Source organism: Lycium barbarum, chromosome 9, assembly GCF_019175385.1.
Source record: "Lycium barbarum isolate Lr01 chromosome 9, ASM1917538v2, whole genome shotgun sequence".
In the NCBI taxonomy this organism is placed as follows: domain Eukaryota; kingdom Viridiplantae; phylum Streptophyta; class Magnoliopsida; order Solanales; family Solanaceae; genus Lycium; species Lycium barbarum.
Window position 1 is genome coordinate 19,740,117 of NC_083345.1, and position 24,115 is coordinate 19,764,231.

Here is a 24,115-nt window from a genome sequence, read left to right on the forward strand (position 1 = left end):
GTCCAGTGGCAAACAGCAACAAAGGAGTGCCAATTCTGATTCCCCGCGAGGCAAGAAACGGACGCAGTTTCCAGTTTCTGTTCCTCCTCCCAGGAAACAACCATCACGGAAGGAATCTGGGATAAAAGGGACAAGGAAACCAGATGCACCTACAGCACCCCGAACAGAGGAGTTTAAACTGATAAGAGAAGAGATTCGGATTTTCAAGAAAGAAGTAGGCGTTTTGTTTTCAATATGTTTTTTTTACTTCATATTGCTTGTGTCAAGTAATTAACAATTCTAATTCTATTTTTTATCTTTCAAAACTGTAGGTGTTTGACTACATGGATAACAACTTCAAAAAGTTGTTAGATGCAATAAAGGGCAATCAAACACCAGATAAGGTAAAAATCAACACTAAAAATGGAAATTATTTACTTTTTAAGTTATTTTGATATATTTATTGGAAGACTTTATATTTTCTTTTGGAAAATTTTAAAAGTCGGCGACACAATGTTAAAAGCTGACTTACATAGTGATGGTGGGATTTCTCAAGGCAATCAAAGTGGCGGTGCAGTAAAGCTTTCAACCAAAGAGAATCAAGGTGGTGGTGCCACTTCCGCGCAGAGGAGTCATCCAGTGGTACTCATTTTTTCTTTCACTTTTCTATATTTGCAGTATATTATTCAAAGTGAAAATATTGGATTTTTAGCTGTGTTTTTGTATTACCTATAGTGTATTTACATATATAGTTTTCACATGGTGATTTGTTAGTAGTGTTCTTTTTGATGTATCTATTTGTGCTATTTTTGTTATGATTGTGTTTATATATACTAGCAGTGCTATATTTGTTTTGGATTGATATTTTAATATTAGTTTTTCATATATGTTGTGGCTGTATTTTAATTGTATTTTGATTATTATGTTCAATGTTACTTATTCTGATTTCTGTTTACTATATTTCAGGCATATTTACCATATATTTTCTCTATATTTAACTGAAACTTTTAACTTTTAAAGCACTATTATATATGTGTATATGTGTATCTGTTTTGCTGATGCCTTTAAATTCATTTGAACCATGTTTTTATTGTTTTAGGTTGAGGGAGTTGGGTTGCCAATTAATGATCCGGTTTCTGTTGTTGATGTGGATAAAGAAACCGGAGTTAAAAGTGATGCACAAACAGATGGAGTGCCCATAACACCAATCCATTTAAATTTTGATGTAAGTACTGAAATGTCATTTTGATAAGCAATAATTGACAAACACCAGTCGTTTTTTTTCTTGTTTTTTATTTCAGGAATCTCAGCAAATCGGCGATATGGAGAATGCTAATGCTGAATTTACCGCATCAGAGGAAATGGTAGCGGACTTGCTAATCAACTGCCCTTTAGCATGTGTTATTCCTCTCGGTCCTCCTCCAGTACCACGCGATGATCAAACCGATTTTTCAAGTTTAAGGACTCCTCAGAATGTGGACAATAACCCGGTAACCATCTCTCAGTGGATGATTCCTGATTCTCAGATACCAATCCAACTTGGAGTACAACCAACAACCGGACAAAGTTCAACTAATGAAACTGAACAGCAAGTTGGAGTACAACCGATAGTTGGCCACAGTTCAAGCGATGAAACTGGACAACAAGTTCCCGTACAACCAAATGCGGGCCAAAGCTCAAGTGGTGAGACTGCACAGTTTTCAAACTCTGAAAAACAGATCATTGTCCATCCAGGTGCTGCCCGAGAAAGGAAACCAAGCAAATATAACCTGTCCCCTTATTGTCCCAATTTCAGCTCAGCGGGTTCTTCTGCCAAAAATATCGGTCCTTGCATTTATCAGAAAAAACACCCATTTGTTGACCACCCTATAAATTCCCCGTTAGATACTTCGTTTCTTCAAGAATATCAAAAGTGGCTTGAGAAGGATCTGTTGAAATCGCATGACAAAAGGTACTTATTGTCACAACTTGTTTTTTTAGTTTTCCAGAATTCAATTATCAATAAACTTAACGTATGTTCTTTCCATTGTTGATATACAGGAAGCCAAATGAAAATCATTACAGAAAGAACAAGGAAGGACTCGATCCTGCGGATGCCGAACTTCGGTTGCATTTAGGCGTTACAGCCGTAGCCGACAAAAACTGGTTCTACTTGTTATCTATGGATGGACAACTTTGGACTGATGAGGTTTTGATATCTTTCTGCTTGTTATCTAATTTTTTTATGTTTTATAATAGAATTACAATGTGATGTAGCTAGAGTATATTTTTTACTATATTTGACATATATAGTAAAAAATATATTTCAGGCATATTTACCATATATTTTCTCTATATTTAACTGAATCTTTTAACTTTTAAAGCAGTACTATATATGTGTATATGTGTATCTGTTTTGTTGATGCCTTTAAATTCATTTGAACCATGTTTTTATTGTTTTAGGTTGAGGGAGTTGGGTTGCCAATTAATGATCCGGTTTCTGTTGTTGAAAATATATTTCAGGCATATTTACCATATATTTTCTCTATATTTAACTGAAACTTTTAACTTTTAAAGCAGTACTGTATATGTGTATCTGTTTTGCTGATGGCTTTAAATTCATTTGAACCATGTTTTTATTGTTTTAGGTTGATGGAGTAGGTTTAGGTACTTATTGTCACAACTTGTATTTTTAGAATATTGTCATCATTATACTTGCACTATATTTAATATACAGACATTAATTTACTAGTTGAGCACAGTACTGTCCAGGTATACAGAATTGTATTTTTACTATGTTTAAGAGTATATTTCACTATATTTACTATATATACAGCAATATTTTTTTTGAACATAGTGTTGATTATAGTCACTGAATTGATGTTTTTACAGCATATTGATGTTATTTTCTACTACCTACACAATAAGGGGAAGTATCACAATAACAGCAACTATAGATTCACCACTGCCAGCTGTATTTTTCACACTTTAGTTGCTGAAATTTACAAATCTTGGGAAAACCCTGATTCATCCACATGTGTCGCCAGTAAGGAAGATGAACTGTGTGAGTACATTAACGGGCACAGGCTGGTGGCTAATGTACCATGGTATACTGTTGACAACGTACTAATTCCTGTCAGCATAAAAGAGGAAAATCACTGGATTTTGGTTGTGATATCATTCACTGATAGGTCTGCTCTCATCCAATGAAAAAATCATTCATTTTTCTACAAATTTTATATGTTTGTTTTTTTCTTATATTTTCTTTTTACAAACAGGTCCATCTACGTATACAACTCATACCGAGCTGCAGGGCATGATGCTGTCGTTAGAGTCGGAGTGAAAATGTTGGCTACTCTAGTGACACATAGTCTACAAATGACTGATTTCTATGAGAAGAAGGCGGATATAGATTTTGTCACACATCCTTCTTACAGAAATAGAGAACAGACCGACAACTTTGACATTGTGAATGTAGACAATCTCCCGCAACAAGCTCCCTCTAGCATGTAAGAATCTATTCCAATAAAAAACACAATAAATACATCTTTTTTTTCGTGGGTTTTGATAAGTAAATTTTTTGATCATTTTTGTTCCAGGGATTGTGGTGTGTATGTGGCAGCCTTCGCTGAATACTTGAGCTCAAGTGCAGTCATCCCAACCGAATTCGATGCAAAGTTACTCCATATGAGATATGGTGCCCTTTTATGCGACTATGCATGGGATAAGTCAAACAACAATGCATCAAGTGATAACGAGCAGCCTCCAAGACCAATTAGACCGGCAGTTGATTACGATGCAGTTGATAAAGAGGATCTTGATTAGGCCACCAATTCATTTGTGTTTTTGATTTTCATGTTGAACAATAGCATAGTTGGTTGCGACTTTTGTTGCTGTTTTTTCATTTTGGATATATTGTTTCATGTGTAGTAATATTTTTTAGGATGATTAATATTGAACACCACCTTATGGTTTTTATATTGTTGTTTCTTTCAAGTATGTTATTTTTTCAATGCATAAATTCCATTTTTCATTATCTGTGAAATGTATTCATTTAACAAAGTAGTATATATAACCATTTAAATACAGTCGATATATACAGAAAATATAACTCAGATATATTCCATAAGTCCATTTTTAAAATTACAGTTTGTTACAAAATTTAAAATTTCATCTAAATACACTTCAAATATATGTAAAATATATATTAAATATAGTTAACAGTAAACCAGAATAAGTATTATCTACCAGATCAGACAAAATGCAACTAAAATATAGCCAAAATATATACGAAATACAACTATTAAATCATAAATCCAAAACAAAAGGTCAAATCAGTTAACATAGAGTAGACTTTTCAAATACCATTTAACCACCAATATAGCATTACATTGAAAAACATCGGATGTTCAACCATGTGAAATACAATCATACTAGAATAATATGAATTCAAGATGAATTCATTTTTTATTTTTAACTGAAATTTAAAGTAGAATTGTCTTAACAAATAAAATCAAAATGGACTTATTTATTCTTCTTATTGAGCGGCGGATTATCACACGAACGCCTATTATGACCAAGACGTCCACATTTACCGCAGGAATTTCTGCGTTTACCAATCATCAACTCCTGTAATGGCTTGTCCCTCTTCTTTTTTGGCCTCCCAGGGGGTCTCTTATAGATCGGTGACATAACAACTTCATCTAATATACTTTTAGGAACATTCCACTCGGTCTCATCGGGAAGAGGATCAACTGGCACATCATATGTGTTCACAACTGTTTCCGGCTTGAATAAATCCGAACAATATACATCAGCAGTCAAATTTTTATTCTTCAATACTGCCCATGCATGAGAACACGGTATCTCGTCCAGTTGGAACATCCTGCAGCTGCAAGTTTTCTTCTTCAAATCTATTATGAAACGCCTCGGTCCATCATTCACTGTGTAAACATATTCAGTTGACGCTTCAACCTGAGAACCATTTAACAAATAAACAAGCATTACCTGAGCAGTTTTACCATATTGGGAATATATATAAATATACATTACATATAGTAAAAATATAGATTAAATTTTTGTGTTGCAAACAAAGATACCCTCATTCGTATTGATTTGTACTCGTTGATCGACAACATCTCTTGATACCGCCTCATCAGTGTTGTGAATGTGTAGGTACCATTTTTTCTATTTGTCCAATTCCATCTACCAAACATCTTCCTCACTTCTTCAAGGAAATCAAAAATATGTAACTCTCTTGCAGCAACCAGTTTTCCATTAATACATTCGGCTATATTCGAAGTCATTGTCCACCCTCTATTAACAGGTGAATAAAGCCTAGACCATTTATCTCTTCCAGCATCTTCTAGGTATCGTTTTACCCGAATATCAACATTCCCAATCTTCTCCATCAATTTATCGAACTCATCCTGGCTGTATGCTTTCGCTAGCGAATAAAATATAGGACTCAACACCTCACTGTTTGTTGTGTATTGCTTTGTCACATTTTTCCACAAATGCCATATACAAGCCAAATGAGGAACAGTAGGATACACCTTAGAAACTGCGTGTATTATGCTTTCATGTCTGTCGGACATGACACACATATTTTGCCTAACACCATAAGCTTGCTTGAACAGTTCAAAGAACCACGTCCACGACTTATTATTCTCAGAATCTATCACACCATACGCTAGTGGTAGGATATTACCTACAAAAATCAGTATATATTTATAATATATTCAACACATATTTCAACTGAATTTGATCTCACACTGTATTTTTAGCACCATCATTTATAAAACAATAATATATATATTTACAATATATTTACCTCATATTTACAGTGTATTTCAACATATAATATTCACAAATTTACACCAGCAATACATCCAGAGTATGTTTTTAGCAGCTTTATTTGCAAATCAATAAGCATAATGTTGTATCTATAAAAAAAACATTCATAGAATAGAATTACACATACCTACTCCATCCAAAGTACTTGCCGACACAAATGTACCATTATACGTTGATTTAAGATGTGCACCATCCACTACAACTATTGGTCTACAACACTCGAATCCCTTTATGAATGCTTTGAGTGCTACAAACAAATACATAAACTCATTTTCTGGTGATTTATGCATTTTAACGAGCGATCCAGGATACGTTTTATCAAGTATGTATATATATGCCGGCAACTTCTTGTATGAATGAGCTGGATCACCTCTGAAATCTTTTATAGCCTTCTCTCTAGCTCTCCATGCCATCATATAAGAAACATCTACGCCGAATTCATTCTTAACATCATCTATTATATCCCCAGGTGTGACCTTCCTTTTATGGTTAGTTATTTTCGCCTTCACAACCGCTTCTCCAATAAACCAACTTGTTTCTTGCCTTTGTGAATACACCTTGTCCTTCAACGGACATGTATGTTCGTCATCGAAAGCTCTAACCCTGAACATTTCAGAATCCCCAATTCTCGACGCTCTGAATTTCCATTTACATTCTGGCGACCAACATGCCAGAGTGTAGCTACATAATACAATGCAAATAGTACATATTGAATCAATTAAATACAGTATAAATATACAAAAAATATATCAGAATATATTGCATCAAACATTTTTAAAATTAACAGTGTGCTAAATAAGTTAACAAATCATCTCAATACAGTACAAATATAACAAAAATACATCTGCACTTTCTGTTACCAGAATACATTTAGAAAATCATACCTTATAGCATTCGATCTCTCTGTTTTGAAATTGAATCTTTCACGAATTGAGTATTTCGTCATCACAATTTTCCAAGTTTCCTTATCCTAGTAAATTTGATCGACAAAAACTCCTTTCGCTTCCGGTTTCGAAATTACCAAATTGTTATCATTCCCAAACAAAATAACAGCGTTTACAGTAGAATCACAAACTTTCATACCATCCCGATTCTCGCTATATCCAATTTGCAGCACATCATCTCCAATAATACGATTACCAGTTACACCATCCTCAACATCCAAATCATGAATACTAACGCACATTGGATACATCCCCAAAACTCTGTTTTCTCTCTTAAGCTCAACGTACACACGAACTCCCATATCGTTGTGTATTTCAATTGGTTGAAAATCGCCTTCAACAGTATATTTTATTGAAATAGTTTTCCTAACAGTATCCACGCCTAATTGATTTGTAATCGTACAAACTAACTCATCGAAATTGCAATTATCAATGAATACAACAGCATCAATTTTGTAATTCACAAAACAGTTCTGATCGTTCCAAAAACCAGAATGACGAATCAACGCAGTTACACTTGTCATTACCCTGTTGTTTTCGAATACAGCAATGTGTTATATTCAATTTAGCTGAAACAATTTCAGAAAAGACGAACAAAAAAAAAAGTTTGCAGTGAAAAAATCGTTACCTCAATTATGAACTCAACTTGATGAAATCAAATATATATTCGTCGTGATAATCAAGCTATGTTCACTGGTTTGATATTGTTATTTTTCAAAGGTTTTTCAACCTTTTTATTTTTGGTTAAAAATATGATTGTAAGGTTTGAATTCAATTTTTTTTGAATTTGTTAGCTGTTTGAAGGAGATATGGAATCAGATATGGAATGAGAGGATATTTGCGTGAATCAGGGAACAATATAACTGATTCTAATTAAAATTGGAACAGATTTTGTTTCCATAAATATAACATTGTCAGTTAAACTCGCATCTGTATTTCCGCTATATTTATGCTATATTTTGGTATACCCGACTACTAGATAAATATAGGGTCATCTAGTTACGAATTGTAAATATAGCATATGTAGTTATAGGTTGTTAGAAAGAGTTAAAAGGTAGCTATTTGTGAAAATTTTACCTTAAAACTCTGGCTATCCATGATAGCAACTATGTACCTAGTTCGTCTTTTGTAACTATTTAGTATTAAATAAAATGTCCGTTTAATCCAAAAAAAAAAAAAAAAATCTTACATGGTGATGGAAAAGAAGATTGCTATAAAGGTGTAGTGGTGATAGGCATCTCTATTTTTCTGCCCTATACCTTTTCTTGATGAAGTAATAGACCGGTAATCAGTGACGGAACTAGGATTTTTACTAAGGGGTGTCAAAATATAAAAAAAACAAATATACGAAGAAATTAAGGGGTTCAGCACATAGTATATATACATAAAAAAATTCTTTTTACGTATTTACACAATGTAATTTTTCGACGAAAGGGTGTCGGTTGACACCCTGGGATGAATGTGGCTCCCCCACTGCTGGTAATGCTCTGAGAAGAACGAAGTTATAGAATACTTGAAAAAAATGCTTGAAAAATATATTGCATCGGTATTATTGTGCTTTTGTGTTTATTGACAATTTGTTAAAAAATTATTATCCAAAATAATAATGAAAAAGGATTACAATTTGTTAAAAAAATATTATCCAAAATAATAATGAAAAAGGATTAGGATTTGAGATAAAGGAAAATAAAGGTGTTGGAGAGGAGTGGACGGAAAGAGTGAATTATTAGAGAGAGGATAGATTTTTGAACATTTGATTAAGTCTTATGGGCTCTGCAGGCAGCAAATTAAAAATAGGGCTATAGAGAGTGTAAACTGTTAAGCTGGATGGTACATATGGCTAACTTCCCCATGAATGTACTTCATATATCCGCTTAAGCTTAAGTAGGTTGGACAGTTTGTATTTGTGAAAATTGCATAAATAAAATACGATAGGGTCATTCGCACAAATGCCCTTATCCGGAGGTGGTCTTTAATTGTTGGCCCTCAAATTGATTTAATTGGTCTTTAATTTTTGTCCTTCGAAACTTTAAGTGGCAAAAAATACCCCTGAGATTCTAGGTTCGAACCCCAGTAAAAAAATTCGCAAGACAAAGTTTCGTAGAAAACTTCGCAAAAAAAAACTTGCTTTGCAAAATTGTTTATTTTTTTGACTGAGCTAGGGTTCAAACCCAAAACTCAAAGTATTTTCGGCCACATTTTTAGGCAAAGGATAAAAATTAAAGATCAGCAATTTGAGGGGCTAAAATTAAAGACCAGCGCATCTGAAGGACAGTCCGTGCAAAAAAATGAATATGATAATGAGTGGGGTACTGAAATGTCTAGAACTCTTACCTCATAGGCAAAACTAATTTATGCCCCATAGGCAACAAAAGTTTTGCCCAATGAATTTTTTAAGCAGGAGTCATTTTTGTAAATTTTTTATAATTGGGGCGAAAAAATTCAAGACCACCTCTTATGGTTCTTGCAAATCACCCTTTATACTTCAGTAGTCCCTTGTTCTTATAAGCCACTTTGTCATCCTGTGAAATCTTTAGTTTGTGGTGCAATCACATACAGGTTAGCTTGGCTCGTAAACAAGAGTCCACATTCTCACACGAAAGTGGACAAATAACAGCAATCATCAATTGGGCATCAAACACAATCCTCTATTTATAGTACTTATAAGGTTGTCATCTGAAGTTTTACAAATGACTAATACTGTCTTAAACACTCACCCAACATCTGAATTGTGAGATTGAGTTTATAAAACAAAGAAATGACAGGTCGAACATAACATAGATCGCGAGAAAACCTATGAAAATGAAGCAACAAAGATGATTAAATATGTTATTCACATGAAATTCTTTAGACCTTCAACAATTAAAAGCTAGCAGTCAAAGGAGCTCATGAAAAATCTTGAAACTCTCTGCAGCAGCAAACCCCTAATTTATCTTTTTTTGTTCTCGCCATCCCTTTCATGGTATTAGCACCTAAGATATGATAGGAAATTAGGAATCGTACCACCAGCAGCCAGGATTTGTTGCTCCAGCTGCATTATCAAACAAGACTTATCAGATCGAATTCTTGAGCTGATTTGCAGCCTTTCTGATGCTGAAATCTTTTCTACTTTAGAAAGAATTATATATGTATGAAATACACTGGTCAATGTCTTTGATTATCGAAGAAAGTCCAAGATAAACTGAATTCGGGGACTTTAAGGAACAAAATAGCTTTTTCTGAAGCCAAAGAGGATATGAACATACTCTCTATAGAAGAAATTTGATGCCAGAAATCTAATATTTGACAGCTTAATGAAGCTGACAAGAAGAGCTAACTTTTCCAATCAGTTGTAAGTTCTGGTATAAAAGATGCCTCATTGGGAGAATCAAGGATCCAAACAATACTTGGATGAAAAATGTTGAAAATGGCGAGATGCTGATGTGTTATTTGGTTACCAAGCACCGTGCCTTGAAAGTTAAATTTCATGTTTGTTTATTAAATTCCTAACTTAAAGCACACGTTCGTCAGCTATGACACAAAGATCTCATTTTTAAAACAGACAAATCGATTAAGCACAGGAGAACCTAGCAAAATGGTGCTTGATCTGGAAATCCTTTGCATTCTTAGTGGAGCACTTACCCTAAACAAAGTTTCAAGTTTATTCTTCACAAGAAAATATTCATGCTTTGCATGCTGCATACATTGCATACACCTGCACCCAAAAACAAAAGAAAAGAACTTTAGTGATTTCAGAAGCACAGAATTGTGTGTTATCATGGTCTGAAACACAATCTTGAAAATCAAAACTTAAGACTTAATCCAATTACAGTCACAAGATAACATGAATACTTGAACCCCAAATGAAGCAAGTTAAGACTGGAATCAGTCATTTATGAAAAAAATCCTGCAACTATGTAGTTCAACCTTTATTCTGGAATCGGGAGCTATGTACATTAACCATAAACACAAAATACTAAATGTTATGTTTTATGTTATCCCATAGATAACTAAAATACCCATTCACCATATGTTTAAGTCAAGAAACCAATAACGCCCAATTTGGCTCCATATGGTCCAAACTGTTGAGCCAGATGACTCCGCTGACGTGACATTTGGTTACAGGTACTCTCAACAATTTCTTCCAATATAGTACTGAGCGCACTACGATAGATACTAAGCGCATTAAGATAGATACCGTTTTCTGAAATATCTAAATTCCTTAGTTTTAATAGCATAGATTATGCAATTTAATGCTTCAACCTAGCCAGCATATTATTTTAAACCATGGTACAATGAATATTATGATAATCCGAAGAAACCGATGCACACTTTTCTTGAGCAAACGTGAGCCACACAAAGTTGAAATGTTGCCTTTTCAGATTTTCCATAATGTCATCCACTTGGGAATAGAAGCAGATATAACGAAAATGCTGGTGTAATATGATAATTCAGAACTCCAAACATGAAACTTGGTGTTAATTTTGGCACTGCAAAGATACTTGAAGAAATAACATTCCTAAGATATAAGCAAGTACGAACTGGTCTAAAACTTCAATTCATCTTCTAAAGCTAGAGATATCTTCTTCCTGGAGTCCAAATGATAAACAAATAAAAGATTTAGAGATAAGAGAAGGAATGGTAACAGGGAATATGACATAAGAAGAACTGTTTCTACAGAACTCCAAAAATGGTCCCAGTATTAAAACACTTTGTTAAACGACGAGGTTAAATTTGTTAGACAGAAAGAGCAGACAAAAAATAGTTTCTTTGGGAGTTATAGTGATGGGACTCTTCACTTTCGGTGCCGCATCCGTGTCGACACGACATGGGTGTGGGTGTGGGATCCGTAACCGATCTGGTCAACCAATTTTGGGTACTTTGACCAAAATCGAGGAAGAAATTCCGGACAGATTCAATGATTTATGTAATCAAAACAAAAGCTATGGTAAAATTGAAGAAAATGGAATAACTTGTATATAGAAATTTCTATGTCGCTCCTTTTCCTTTATCTCCTTCCGAGATTCTCCTCTTGATCAATATTTTCTCTTGAAGTTTTCCACGTAATATCTCATAAAGTCAGTGTTGTCAAAGGCGTGCTTAACGTAAGCTTAAGCCCTGAAGCGAGGCTCAAAACATGTTGAGCGCTTCGCCTCGCTTTATGTGCGCTTCGGTGTCATCATCAAGGCTCTAAGACATACTTTTCCTTGCCAATGAGCCTCTCTTGATGAGGTGACACTAGATAATTGATATTTCACTTTATCATAATGTTTCTACAATTTCCTTGTCCATATATTTGTTATTCATGGTTATTATTAATAGTCTTGGACTAAACATATATATATTTGTATGTTCGCACCTTTGCGCTTTTTTTCATTAAAGCCCACACTTTATTTGCGCTTTGCGCTTAAAGCTCCAGGTGAACTTAGAGCTTTTTTGCGCTTTTCACTTTTGATAACACTGCATAAAGTAGGTTTTATAACTCTATTTTTAGAATTCTAAATTATTTTTTGCCGAATCCCCGCACCCGTATCTATACCTGGATCCATACCCACGAATCTTAAATTTTAGATCATGACGAATCTGACCTCTAGATCCGTACCCGTATCCGACACCCGCACCCGAGTCCGAGTAACATAGGTGAGAACTGAGATGAGGCAAAGATGGATTGTTTGCTATTATGATCGAAGAAAATTTTGGGAAGTTCTAGAGACCTAAATTAGCTGTAGATTATGTCCAAAAGATTAATGCCCTGTACAAGTCCATAAGCATATATTCCCACATAACTAAGATATACACCACGTTGCCATAGGTAAATCTCACACGACCTCCACCCTATTTTACATGACCTAGTCAAGCTTACAAAGATCCACTTGATTCGTTTTAGATCATCAATTCAGAAGAAAAAGTATACATGCAGAAATTATATGGGAAGCTACAATTTCCATCAAGGTAAATGGTAGACCACACAATTTTATTCTCCCAACAGCTCCTTTACTAAATCAAGCAGCTATGTTTTTGTATTGGAGTAACCTTTCTAATAATCCAACTCAGTGTAGGAAAGAGTTACACTAAAGCATTAAGCAAAACTCACCCTTCAAGGTTATTGTCTTCACAGATTTTTTTGAAAGCAACACAAGCATTCTTTACTCTTTGTGCACCTATGCTGCAAAACAAAAAGAGCGGCTCTAATCAGATACGAGCTCGAGATACTAACGACCACCTTTAAGAATTTATACAAAATTCAAATGACAAAATCAGAATCCTAGGTCAATTCTCAAAGGTGTCCACATACAATGGAAATAAACAAATTGAATGCTTAAGGATCAACAAAAGCTGGTTAATACTAGCAAAGTCTCAACCAATATAAAAGTCAAATACCTGGAACTGCTACCCTTGAACCGGTGAACATGGGCATCAACCTGCTTAAAATCCACAACCTGTTGCTGCCTGTATAAATAATCACAATACAGACCTATTCAGCCACCTCTTTCAAAATTCAATTTATCAAAGAAAAGGCAAACTAACTCAGAATAATCATAAGAACTCACAAAGCAATGGATAAGTTGTTGAGAAGTTTTTCAGAATCATCAAAGAAAAGGGACACAACTTCAACAACAAAATCAGGGTTGCTCTCATCTTGCAATTTCTGAAGCTGAAGAAACTGATCATCCAAGAATCCCTTTTGTGTTCAACAACAAGAAAATCAAAAACCCTTCATTAGAAAAACCTCAAACAAATATATATCCAAATCAAATAAATGCAAAACAAACAAGAACAAGGGGAAAAAAACACCAACAAAAAGGAGGGTACAAAAGAGAGATAAAGATTGGATATTTTCCAACTCTATTACACAAATAGGGAAAAGATATATAAAGATTGCATCTTTTCCAACTCTATTACACAAAATAGAGGAAAAAAATATAAAGATTGAATCTTTTTGAATTCTGTTTTCTTGGTTTACCCTTTTTTCTTGAAGATTAAAAACTCACCTCACGGTATAGAGATGACATGTACTCCATAAATTGTTTCTGCAACTTCCCTACAATTTCCATGATTTTGGGTGTCTTTTTCCAACTTCACTGACTCTTTTTCACTACTTTTAGACTTATGGGTGGACTTGGAAAAACAAGCAGATCTTTGGGGATGCACGAGAAATATGGACGTAGATATATATTGGTGATGTGTTTATTGAGATGAGAAAGATATGAAAAGGACCTTGATATGGTACAAAATCAATATTGTGATTAGTCTTGAATTGACTTCCACAAAACGCACATTCATTAAATTAACAAAACGGTCACTTCTGGCTGTATCTTGGAAATACAAAATGGTCAAATTGCACCTTTTTTATGTCCTACCTTTTATGTTCCCAAGACCCAAATAGATGATCATATTTTTATTCTTAATGTATTTTTATTAATTTGATTTCGAAGATAGCAAGAAGTTATACATTTTTGTTTTGGTACACTGGAGAAGCCTAAAAAAGATAAAACCTTTCAAAACAATGCTACTTAAGTTTATCAGGAGAAGAGACTTCACACCTTATAGCGCATTTTCCCAGATTATGAAATCTTCATCATGCTTGTGTCCTTGGCTAGCTAGAAGTCGGCACATTGATTTGCCTCTCTCCAAATATATTTAATAGAGGTTTTGCTAACATTTGACAAATAGCCCCAAGAGGATATGTTGTATATCCTCTTCCTTAATAAGCTTGACAGCAAGTAGGCAGACCGATTCCACCTCTACTTCTTGGTATTCCATGAGTTTAGCTACGACTAGCCTTTTTTTATGCTCCATAATTCTACGGTGAGACCTGTCGTAGGTTTCACCTTACCTGAATATCCCAACAACCGTTTTCCGTTATCATCTAAAGATTCCTTCAAAAGCGACAGCTCCATATTGTGTCTTGAGACTACCATATGTGTTCAACTTTATGTTTCCTGCACATGGAAAAACCAAGCAATTAGTTTGGCTTGTTTGGAATTAGAAGCTTGACTTGGAACTGATTCATAAATTTTCCTAGCATAATTAGTAATTTGTTCGCATATAAACTCCATATATAGACATTTAATAGTGGTCTTGCTGACATTTGACAAATAGTTCTAAGAAGATGTGTTGTATATCCTCATCCTTAATAAGCTTGACAACAAGTAGCAGACTATTCCACCTCTATATCTTGGTATCCCATGAATTTAGCTACAATTAGCCCTTTTTTATGCTCCATAATTCTACTGTGAGCCCTGTCATAGGTTTCACCTTACCTGAATATCCTAACAACCATCTTCCGTTATCACCTCTAAAGATTCCTCCAAAAGCGGCAGCTCCAGATTGTGTCTTGAAACTACCATATGTGTTCAACTTTATGTTTCCTGCACATGGAAAAATCAAGCAATTAGTTTGGCTTGTTTGGAATTAGAAGCTTGACTTGGAACTAATTCATAAATTCCCTAGCATAATTAGTAATTTGTTCGCATATAAACTCAATAGAAGCTCGTTTGGATTGACTTATAAGTTGCTTATAAGCTGTTTTCAGCTTTTTTGAGTGTTTGGCTAGCCAGCTTAAAGTCATCTTGTGCTTAAATAAGTCTAAAAAATTAATTGGGTCCGTTTAGCTTAATTTATCTAAAGCAACTTATAAGCTGAAAACAGTTTATAAGCCAAAAAAATTAAGTTGGCCTACCCCAATTTTTTTTTTTTTTTGACTTATAATCTGGAAACAATTTATAAGCTGCTTTTTTTAAGCCCATCCAAACAGGCTCTATATAAACATTTCTCTTTAATCAATTTTTTATTCCGCTCCTTTCCTACATGTCACATAATTAAAATTTATAAGTGTGATTTTATATCAAGAATACGAGACATTATCTATAATATTTTCATATAAGTGTCGGCTTAGCATTTCATATAACATCAATTTCATGCCGTGAATGAAGTTATTCCATATTTCTAGAGACTTTGGACATTCCCTGATAATATGTGAGGAATCCTTTACATTAGTATCACATCATTCATATTCTGGGGATTCAATAATTCCTCCGGTAAACCTAAGTTTATTGGACATAATTATATTATATCTCACAAGCCAAATAAAGTATTTTATTTTTTCAGGGAACAAAATTTCCATATGCCAGAAGTTAATTATACATAAACCTGTTAACCGGTTTGAACCGGACCGGTAACCGGTTAACAAACCGGCCGGTTTCCGATTAAAAAACCGTAATCGGCCACCGGTTCCGGTTTACCGGTTGAAAACTCGAAACCGGAACCAGTCTGGTTCAAACACGTCCAAAATCTCTTTTTTGTTTTTTGTATAGTATATATATATATATATATATTATAGTATTTATTAGTATATTGTAGGTATATTTACATATGTTATATAAGTTTATAAGTAAAGTTTATATATTTACTGACTAACAGGCTAACAGCAAGTCAGCAATACAGCATATATATATATATATATATATATATATATATATATATATATATATATATATATATATATATATATATATATGTGTGTGTGTGTGTGTGTGTGTGTGTGTGTGTGTGTGTGTGTGTGTGTGTTTAAGTTATATGTATACTATATATATTATAACTTAAGTTATTTATAGTTTAATTTTTTTCTAAGTTTATAAATTCGTATATATATATATATTAAGTTATATGCTTAAGTTATACTACATGTACCTAAAATATAGTAAGAATATACTTATATATATATCAATATACTTAGGTTATATAACTTACATATATATATATATATATATATATATATATATATATGTTTAAGTTATATGTATACTATATATTATAAGTATATTCTTAGTATATTTTAGGTATATTCTTAGTATATTTTAGGTATATTCCTAACTTAATATAAGTAAAAATATGAACACAAGTAAATAGAAGAAAGCTCAATGAGCCATATATTTTATTCATTCTTGGATAATATTTATTTGCAAGTTGTAGTTTTTTTTTAACTTGCAAATAATATATGAGTTGCAAAGAAATAATAGAATAATAAAATCACCAATTCTCAATCATTTGGTTAATTTCTCCCATATCATATTCGACCATGGAGATATCTTTAAAGTCTTCCATTTGGTCCGGTCCACTTGCTATCAAATCTTCAATCTCTTTCTCTTCGCCTTCCTCCGCTTCTAAGTTTTGGTTGCGTCGCTCCGATTTAATCCAATCGCGAATGCACACTAGTACTTGCAAGCTAAAGCCAGATAATGAGTGTCTATGGTCTCCAATTTGTTGTCTTCCTTGGCTAAATGCACTCTCCGAAGCCACAGTTGATACTTGAACCGTAAGGATATCTCGAGCCATTCTTGAGAGTATCGGATGACTTGCCTTGTATTTCTTCCACCATGCTAAGACGTCCAACTCATCTAGTTCCTTGATATCCACATCTGGCTGCATCAAATAAAAATTATATTCATTAAAGTTTGCATTACAAGAAGGAGTTGGCTGTGAATGTAAAACTTTTAAATGCGACAAACCCGACAAGCCCTTTTTGCTACTTTGAGAAGTAGTAGGGTGTAGAGCAACGGGTGTAGCATGTTCTTCCAAATTAGAATAATGAGTAAAAACTTTTCTAAACTCGTCATCAATAGCGAGTTCGGCTTCAGTTAAAGGTGGTTGAACTCCCTCTTCAATTTCTAAAAATGTATTAATTTGACCAACCAATGCTCTAGTATAAGACACTTTTAAACAAGGATTTAAAAGAGAACCCAATATAAATAAAGTTGGGATAGGAAAAAAATACTTCTTAAATTTTGTTGTCATATAAAAAATAGCCGCTTGATAACCGGGTTTATATTTATACTCTTGTAAAACTCTAGCTATTTTCAATAAGTAGGCTAAAATTTCGGTGACCGTGGGATAGAATTGTTTAGAAAAAACAAGAGTTGCATTATAAAAAATTTCTAAGAGTTCAACACATTCCTTAACATCTTCCCAATGCGTAAAATTTAACCAATCATCATTATTAATATTATATTTGTTGTGAACTTGTTGTATGAGAATCCTATACTCATATGCTTGTTGTAGCATAATGTAAGTGTAGTTCCACCTAGTCTCAATTTCTACTTGAATTTTTCTAGGTCTAAGGTTATTTTTCACACAACAATTCTTAAAATCTCTAAGTAGCCCTATTAGCATTACAAAAAAGAAATGCAACCGCATCTCTAACTTTTTGAATAAAATCGTCAAAACACACAAGACCATCTTTAACAATTAAATTTAAAATGTAACAACTACATCTCACATGAAAAATAGTTTTTAGCGGAAGGTTTAATTCTCTTTTTAAAAGATCAATCGTCTTTGTATTATTAAAAGCATTATCTAAAGCAATACAAAGTGTTTTTCTATAAATGTTAAAAAATCTCATGATAGTAGACATTGAATCCGCTAAAAATTTTCCATTGTGACGACCTTTTTCTTCATCATATAAAAAAGATATAATTCTTTTTTGCATAACTCAATTGTCATCAACCCAATGACATGTAATAGCAAAAAAATCTAACTTGTTAAAACTAAAACCCAAATCAGCGGTAAGAAAAACATTATAATTTAAAGAATTAAATATATGGCGCAAATAAAATCTATATTTTTTATACAAATCTATAATATCCGCTCTACAAGTACTTCTAGGAATACCCTCAAATAACGGATTATAACAACGTCGAATGTAAGTAATAAACCCCAAACCCGAAGGAAAGGAAAATGGTAAACAATCATAAGCTACCATTTTAGCTATTTCTACACGCTCTTTTTTCTTGTCATACTTAAAAATTTTACCGGTTTGTGGGTCTATCGTCATTTGAATACCCCCCACATTTGAACCCGTTTGCTCTCCCCAAACATCCATATGTTTCTTTCTCATATGACCATTTAGTGTACCCGTTCCCCCATTCTTACTAGTTTCTTGCCTAAAAGTAAATACTTGTCCACATTGGGTACATTTAGCTGTTTGGCTTTCCTTATCCTTAGTCATAAATTTTCAAATTTTAGCGGTTGGCTTACGAGTTCTAGGCGGTTTGTCTTGTATATGTGATTGTGCAGGACATGTATCTCCTATGGGATTTTCGGGGGCTTGTGTTTCATCATCATCAATTTCATTAAAAGTGTCGGTATAATGTTGTTGCATTGCCTCATGACCTAAAAGTGAATTATTTCCACCAACATCAATACCTAAATTAGGTGTTTCTTCCACAAATGTTTCCTCATTAAGCCCACCCCTAATAATACCACTACTACCGGCACCACCTCTAAATCTCTTCGCCATTATTAAATAATATTAATTTAAATCACACTCAAATAAATCACAAGAAAATAAATTGCAACAAATTAAATTGCAAAAAATAAAGATAGAGTTGGAACGAAGGTACCAAATTGCCGAACTAATTTCCAACAAAGTGAAGGCGGCTAGAATTGCAAATCCACCAAAGCTACTTCGGATTGTTGCAAAATCACCAACTCCACCAACAATATTATAATTGTAAAATTAATAATTGAAACTATAATAAGACTTTATAATATTTATTTGAGAGAAATTTAAAGTGGCTAATTGTTGCAAAGTAACTATAATTGAGAGATTGAGATTTGAGAGAAAGAGAAGAGTGAATTGGTGTGGATTAAAATGAAAATGGAGAAGGGTTTATATAGGGGTGGGGGATGGAGTTAAAATATTAAAAACAAAAGTTTGGGGGGTAGGGGGGGCAAAAAATGGGTTTGGGACAGTTTGGCATCGACCATTTTTGCAAATGGACCGTTGCCCAGCGGTCCAAATTAGCAGCCCAACGACTACAATTAAAAAAAAAAAAATAATTCAACCGGTTTAACCTGTCCGGTTCCGGTTCCAAAAAAATAGAAACCGGAACCGGTAGTTAATATATGGTTAACTGGAACCGGTTTACCGGTTCAACCGGTTCTGATTTTACCGGTTTGAACTGGTTAACCCGAACCAGTTGACGGGTTTAATTATACATGACCATATATAACATATTAAATTATTGATTGAAATAGCTAACTCTAACTTGAGCTTATTTGCATGAAGAACTCGATTCATTCAAAATTAAGAAAAATAAATTTATAACTTTTAAACAAATGTTCGCTAAATAGTGACAATAAAGAGTTCGAATTTTTTAAATAGAATGAAATATAGTCTGCTGTATCAAGCACCTACTCTTATTAGGCATAACAACTTTGGCGCAAATGCTACACCCTTGATTTGACGCATTGTGATGTTTGTTGTCTATGTAACAAATCATTTTAATTTGATTTACTCAATTTAGTATCTTAGTCAAAGTAAACTATGAGATTGAAACGTACGAGTATTACAGCTCTATTTTCCGTCCTTGTACATTAGTCGTCGTTTGGTATCTGGTTAGGAGTAAGTTATTCACGTATTAAAATTTTGCATAAATAATACTGTGTTTGGTAGCTAGTTACGAGATGAGTTATTTATGTATAAAATTAGTACGGTGTTTGATTTGTAATTTAGAAACCCGCATAATTAATACATGTATAAGTTATGAGGAAATCTATACATTACTTTATGCAAGGCAAAAGGTAGAATAGCTAATACATGAATAACTAAACTCTGCACAACTAATACATGTCTAAAATAATACATAAATTCCCTCATATATTCCATGTACTCCCTCCATCTCAAAATATTTGTCATCCTTACTAAAAATATTTGTTGTTTTATTTACCCAAGATAAAATTAAGTAGTTTTTTTCCATTTTACCCTTGTATTAATTACATCAATGGGTTGATTTTGTGAGTTCACACACCAACATTTAAGAGGTTTCGTTAGTAATGGACTAAATATTTGTTGAGGAGAGAGAACATGATAAAATATGTTAAGCAGGTAAAATAATCAAAATGCTACCCTTATAAATGCTTTCTTAATGACGTGTAAATGAAAAATGCGACAAATATTTTGAGACGGAAGAAGTACAGTCAGACCTCTCTATAATGACACCCGCATATAACAACACTTCTCTATAACAACCAACTTTTTTTGGAACCGATTTTTTATGTTATATTTTACTTCTCTATAACAGCATTTCACCTATAACAGCAACAACCAAATTTATAACAGTACGCTCTTTGTAAAATTACCTCTCATATAACAGCTATCTTTTTTTTGGTAATATAATAATTAACAATCTTTTTTTAAAAAATAGAATATCTATGATTATCAATAATAAGTGTAGAGATTTTGACAAAATATTTGATCATTTAATACACTGTTAAAAAAAATATAAATTAAAAATAAATATTTTCATCATTAATGATTTTCCTTCGTTATACAAAGTGTGATTAAGCTTAGAATTTGGCAATTAAAAATGAAAATTAAATTTTATGCGTCTTTTTTGCCTATAACGACGAAATATTATTTAATTGTCAATGCTGTTATAGGTGTGTAACAATCATTCTCTATAATAGCTGAAATTTTGAATCTAACGATGCTGTTATAGAGAGATTTGATTGTATTACTAGTACCTGCATAGCTCTAACCAACTGCAAACGACCCCTAAATGCATGTAGTATTTGTTTTGCACAACATGAGTCAATTTTAGTTCTTTTAATTATCAACATCAATAAAACTTGCTAGATTTAATTTTGTTTTTACAGCAAATTAAACAACCTTGCTATATTGATGCATAAACAGTTACAAAGAGTTATACAAAGTAGTAACATCCCTTACAATCCAATTAGGGAAAACAAAAAACCAAATAACTTTTGATAACAATGAAACAGAGCATACTTGGCTAAATTTGTCCTATCATATTTCAAGATCTAGGAATATGTACAACAGGTACATCTTCAAGTGAACTCATGAGCTTTCAAATATCTTCACAAATAGTCTCTATCTCCCATGAAGCTACACTTCTTTTCAGTATCATATCCATCACATTTTTTGCATCAAACAAGATTTGCACCTTTGTTCATCCATAACATTTTTCAACGCTTCACGGATTACTAGTCCTTCAGCGGCAATAGCCTTCCCGACAAATTGAATTGAGATATCAAAAGCTTGAAGAAAATGACCATAACTATCCATAGTCGCCACTTCAATACTTGACATCTTCTTTCCCTTTTGTAAACTAGCATTTGCAAACATAATAACACCATTATTTTGGCACTACATGGTGTTGTTATGTTTGCAGATGCTAGTTTACAAAAGACGGCAAGCATTGGAGTGGGGGCTATGGATAGCTGTGGTCATTTTCTTCAAGCCTTTGGTATTCCAAGCAAGCAATTCTTTATCATCGATGACTTGACTTCATTGTGATTAAAGATAATAATAAAATAAAAGCACTAATGATCCTTTTTTTTTTTGTAAAGAAGGAAAGAATGTTACTTTTGCAAAAGCAAAATAGTTAGTGCTTAATAAAGCTCAGGGTTTCTTTATGTAAAAAAAAAAAAAGACGGCAAACATTGGAGTGACGGCTATGGATAGTTGTGGTCATTTTCTTCAAGCCTTTGGTACTCCAATTCAATTTATCGGGATAGCCATCACCGTTGAAGCACTAGTAATTCATGAAGCGTAGAAAAACGCTATGAAAATTGGATGGTTAATGGTGCAAATATAGTCTGATGCAAAAAAAATATGGTGAAAATGTAACCATTAGCCATATTAGCATCTATCGTAGATGGTAGTAAGGGCGTAAACGTAATAAAAATCCCTTATAAAGCAAGAAGCAGACAAAAAAAATGCCCTTGATTGAATTTTGGATTTGAAAGTGAAGAAGGGAAATTTTTTAATAATTCACTTGCATAGTGAAAAGAAAGCTACAACTTTGTGCTGCACACATCATATAGATCTTTCAATACTTTTGAAAAAAATAAAGATAACTCTGTCGAGTCAATTCCTCAAATGGTCACTAAACTTATACATAAAACTCACAAAAGTAACTTTTGAAGTTTTTTTGGACAATAAGATCATCAAACTATGTCATTGTTCCCAATAAAGTAAATTATTCCATTTTTAGACATAAGACCCCTTAATCCATATATAAATTATAAAATCTATTACCTAGGCACAGTTTTTCGATACTCTAAAATTCTTGTTCATATTAATATTTTTCATATTTTAATAATAAAATAGAAATATTCAACGTAATATTTCAAGCTATAAGAATAAAACAATACAACCATTTAGGTATGCTATAAGTTTTCTTTGTTATATCAACTTCTTTAGAACTATTTTTTTTTTTATATTGCTCAAATCCAGAAGTTAAACATTTTACTGAATGGAAGTTCTTGGACATAATTGAAACACATGAGACGTTGTGTAGATGCATGATGTGTGTTATTATTATTAGTTTGTAAGAATTACAATAAACCTGCTTATTGGTAGAATATTTGGATTGAGAAGATTTTCTGTCGGATAATTACTTTGTAAAAATAAAAACATTTTTTACAATTAATTGTATATATGCTTTCTAAAACCTTAAATGTAAATCAAAAAATAAAACATTTTTGTTCAGTTTTACAATTAGTTGTATAAAACATTTTTACATTAAATGTAATCCACTTATTTATAAAACTTAAACAAAATTAAATATCACAAGATCATCTCCAAAAAAATAAAAATAGTAAATATTCTTTTTACTGGTAAAGTTGATGCCATGTGACCTGGAGGTCACGTGTTCAAGCTGTGAAAACAGCCTCTTGCAGAAATGCAAGGCTGCGTACAATAGACCCTTGTGGTCTTGCCCTTCCCCGGACCCCGCGCATAGCGGGAGCTTAGTGCACTCAGCTGCCCTTTATTCTTTTTGATAATTTCAATTTTATATATCAAGGAAAATTATTTACAGTCAGTTAAAAAAAATCTATAGTTAAGTACCGTGCTCAGTTCTACTATCATTCAATCACATCCTTTTATTGTTTACTTGGACACAATTTTGCAATTTTCTGAAACTTTTGTTCGAATTACTATTTTTCATATTTTGAAAATAAAGAAGGAATATTCAAATGAGTTTTATAATTTTAAAAAGGTAAAATAACCCTCTATGACTATTTAGGAAAAATAATTACTCGAAATGACCCAATTTGTACCCCTCACTTCAGAAGCATGTTGTATATTTGTAACCTCACTACAATTGAAAAAAATATTGTATATTGTTGTATACAATTGAATTTTCTTGGATATAAACACCTCTTATACATTATTATACACTTTTATACAAAGTTGATATATTGTCTACTCCAGATGTATAAAGTTGTATATTATTGTACATTGTGAAAGTGGCTATGCGGGTTGTAGTTTAAAAATATGGCTACACAAATGTAATTTTGTATGCTAGATTGTACATTTTTAAAATTTTCCCCAAAAAAAAAGGTTAAGG

The 24,115-nt window shown here is 32.9% G+C and overlaps 3 protein-coding genes across 3 annotated transcripts; 1 reads left to right on the plus strand and 2 right to left on the minus strand.

The window, feature by feature from the left end:
• Positions 1–3,238: 3,238 nt before the first annotated feature.
• On the plus strand, positions 3,239–3,854 carry LOC132611451 (uncharacterized). Its single transcript, XM_060325881.1, has 2 exons — positions 3,239–3,467; positions 3,558–3,854. The coding sequence occupies exons 1-2, from the start codon at positions 3,304–3,306 to the stop codon at positions 3,781–3,783; spliced, it is 390 nt and encodes a 129-aa protein (XP_060181864.1). The 5' UTR covers positions 3,239–3,303; the 3' UTR covers positions 3,784–3,854.
• A 628-nt stretch (positions 3,855–4,482) lies between these two features.
• On the minus strand, positions 4,483–5,196 carry LOC132611733 (uncharacterized). Its single transcript, XM_060326116.1, has 2 exons — positions 5,058–5,196; positions 4,483–4,932 (listed from the first exon to the last, which is right to left on the minus strand). Exons 1-2 carry the CDS (start codon positions 5,172–5,174, stop codon positions 4,483–4,485), a joined length of 567 nt encoding a protein of 188 aa, XP_060182099.1. The 5' UTR covers positions 5,175–5,196.
• Positions 5,197–9,385: 4,189 nt separating this feature from the next.
• On the minus strand, positions 9,386–13,968 carry LOC132610581 (histidine-containing phosphotransfer protein 1-like). The gene is made up of 6 exons (XM_060324904.1): positions 13,730–13,968; positions 13,289–13,419; positions 13,119–13,187; positions 12,832–12,903; positions 10,380–10,452; positions 9,386–9,789 (listed from the first exon to the last, which is right to left on the minus strand). The coding sequence occupies exons 1-6, from the start codon at positions 13,790–13,792 to the stop codon at positions 9,724–9,726; spliced, it is 474 nt and encodes a 157-aa protein (XP_060180887.1). The 5' UTR covers positions 13,793–13,968; the 3' UTR covers positions 9,386–9,723.
• Positions 13,969–24,115: the final 10,147 nt, after the last annotated feature.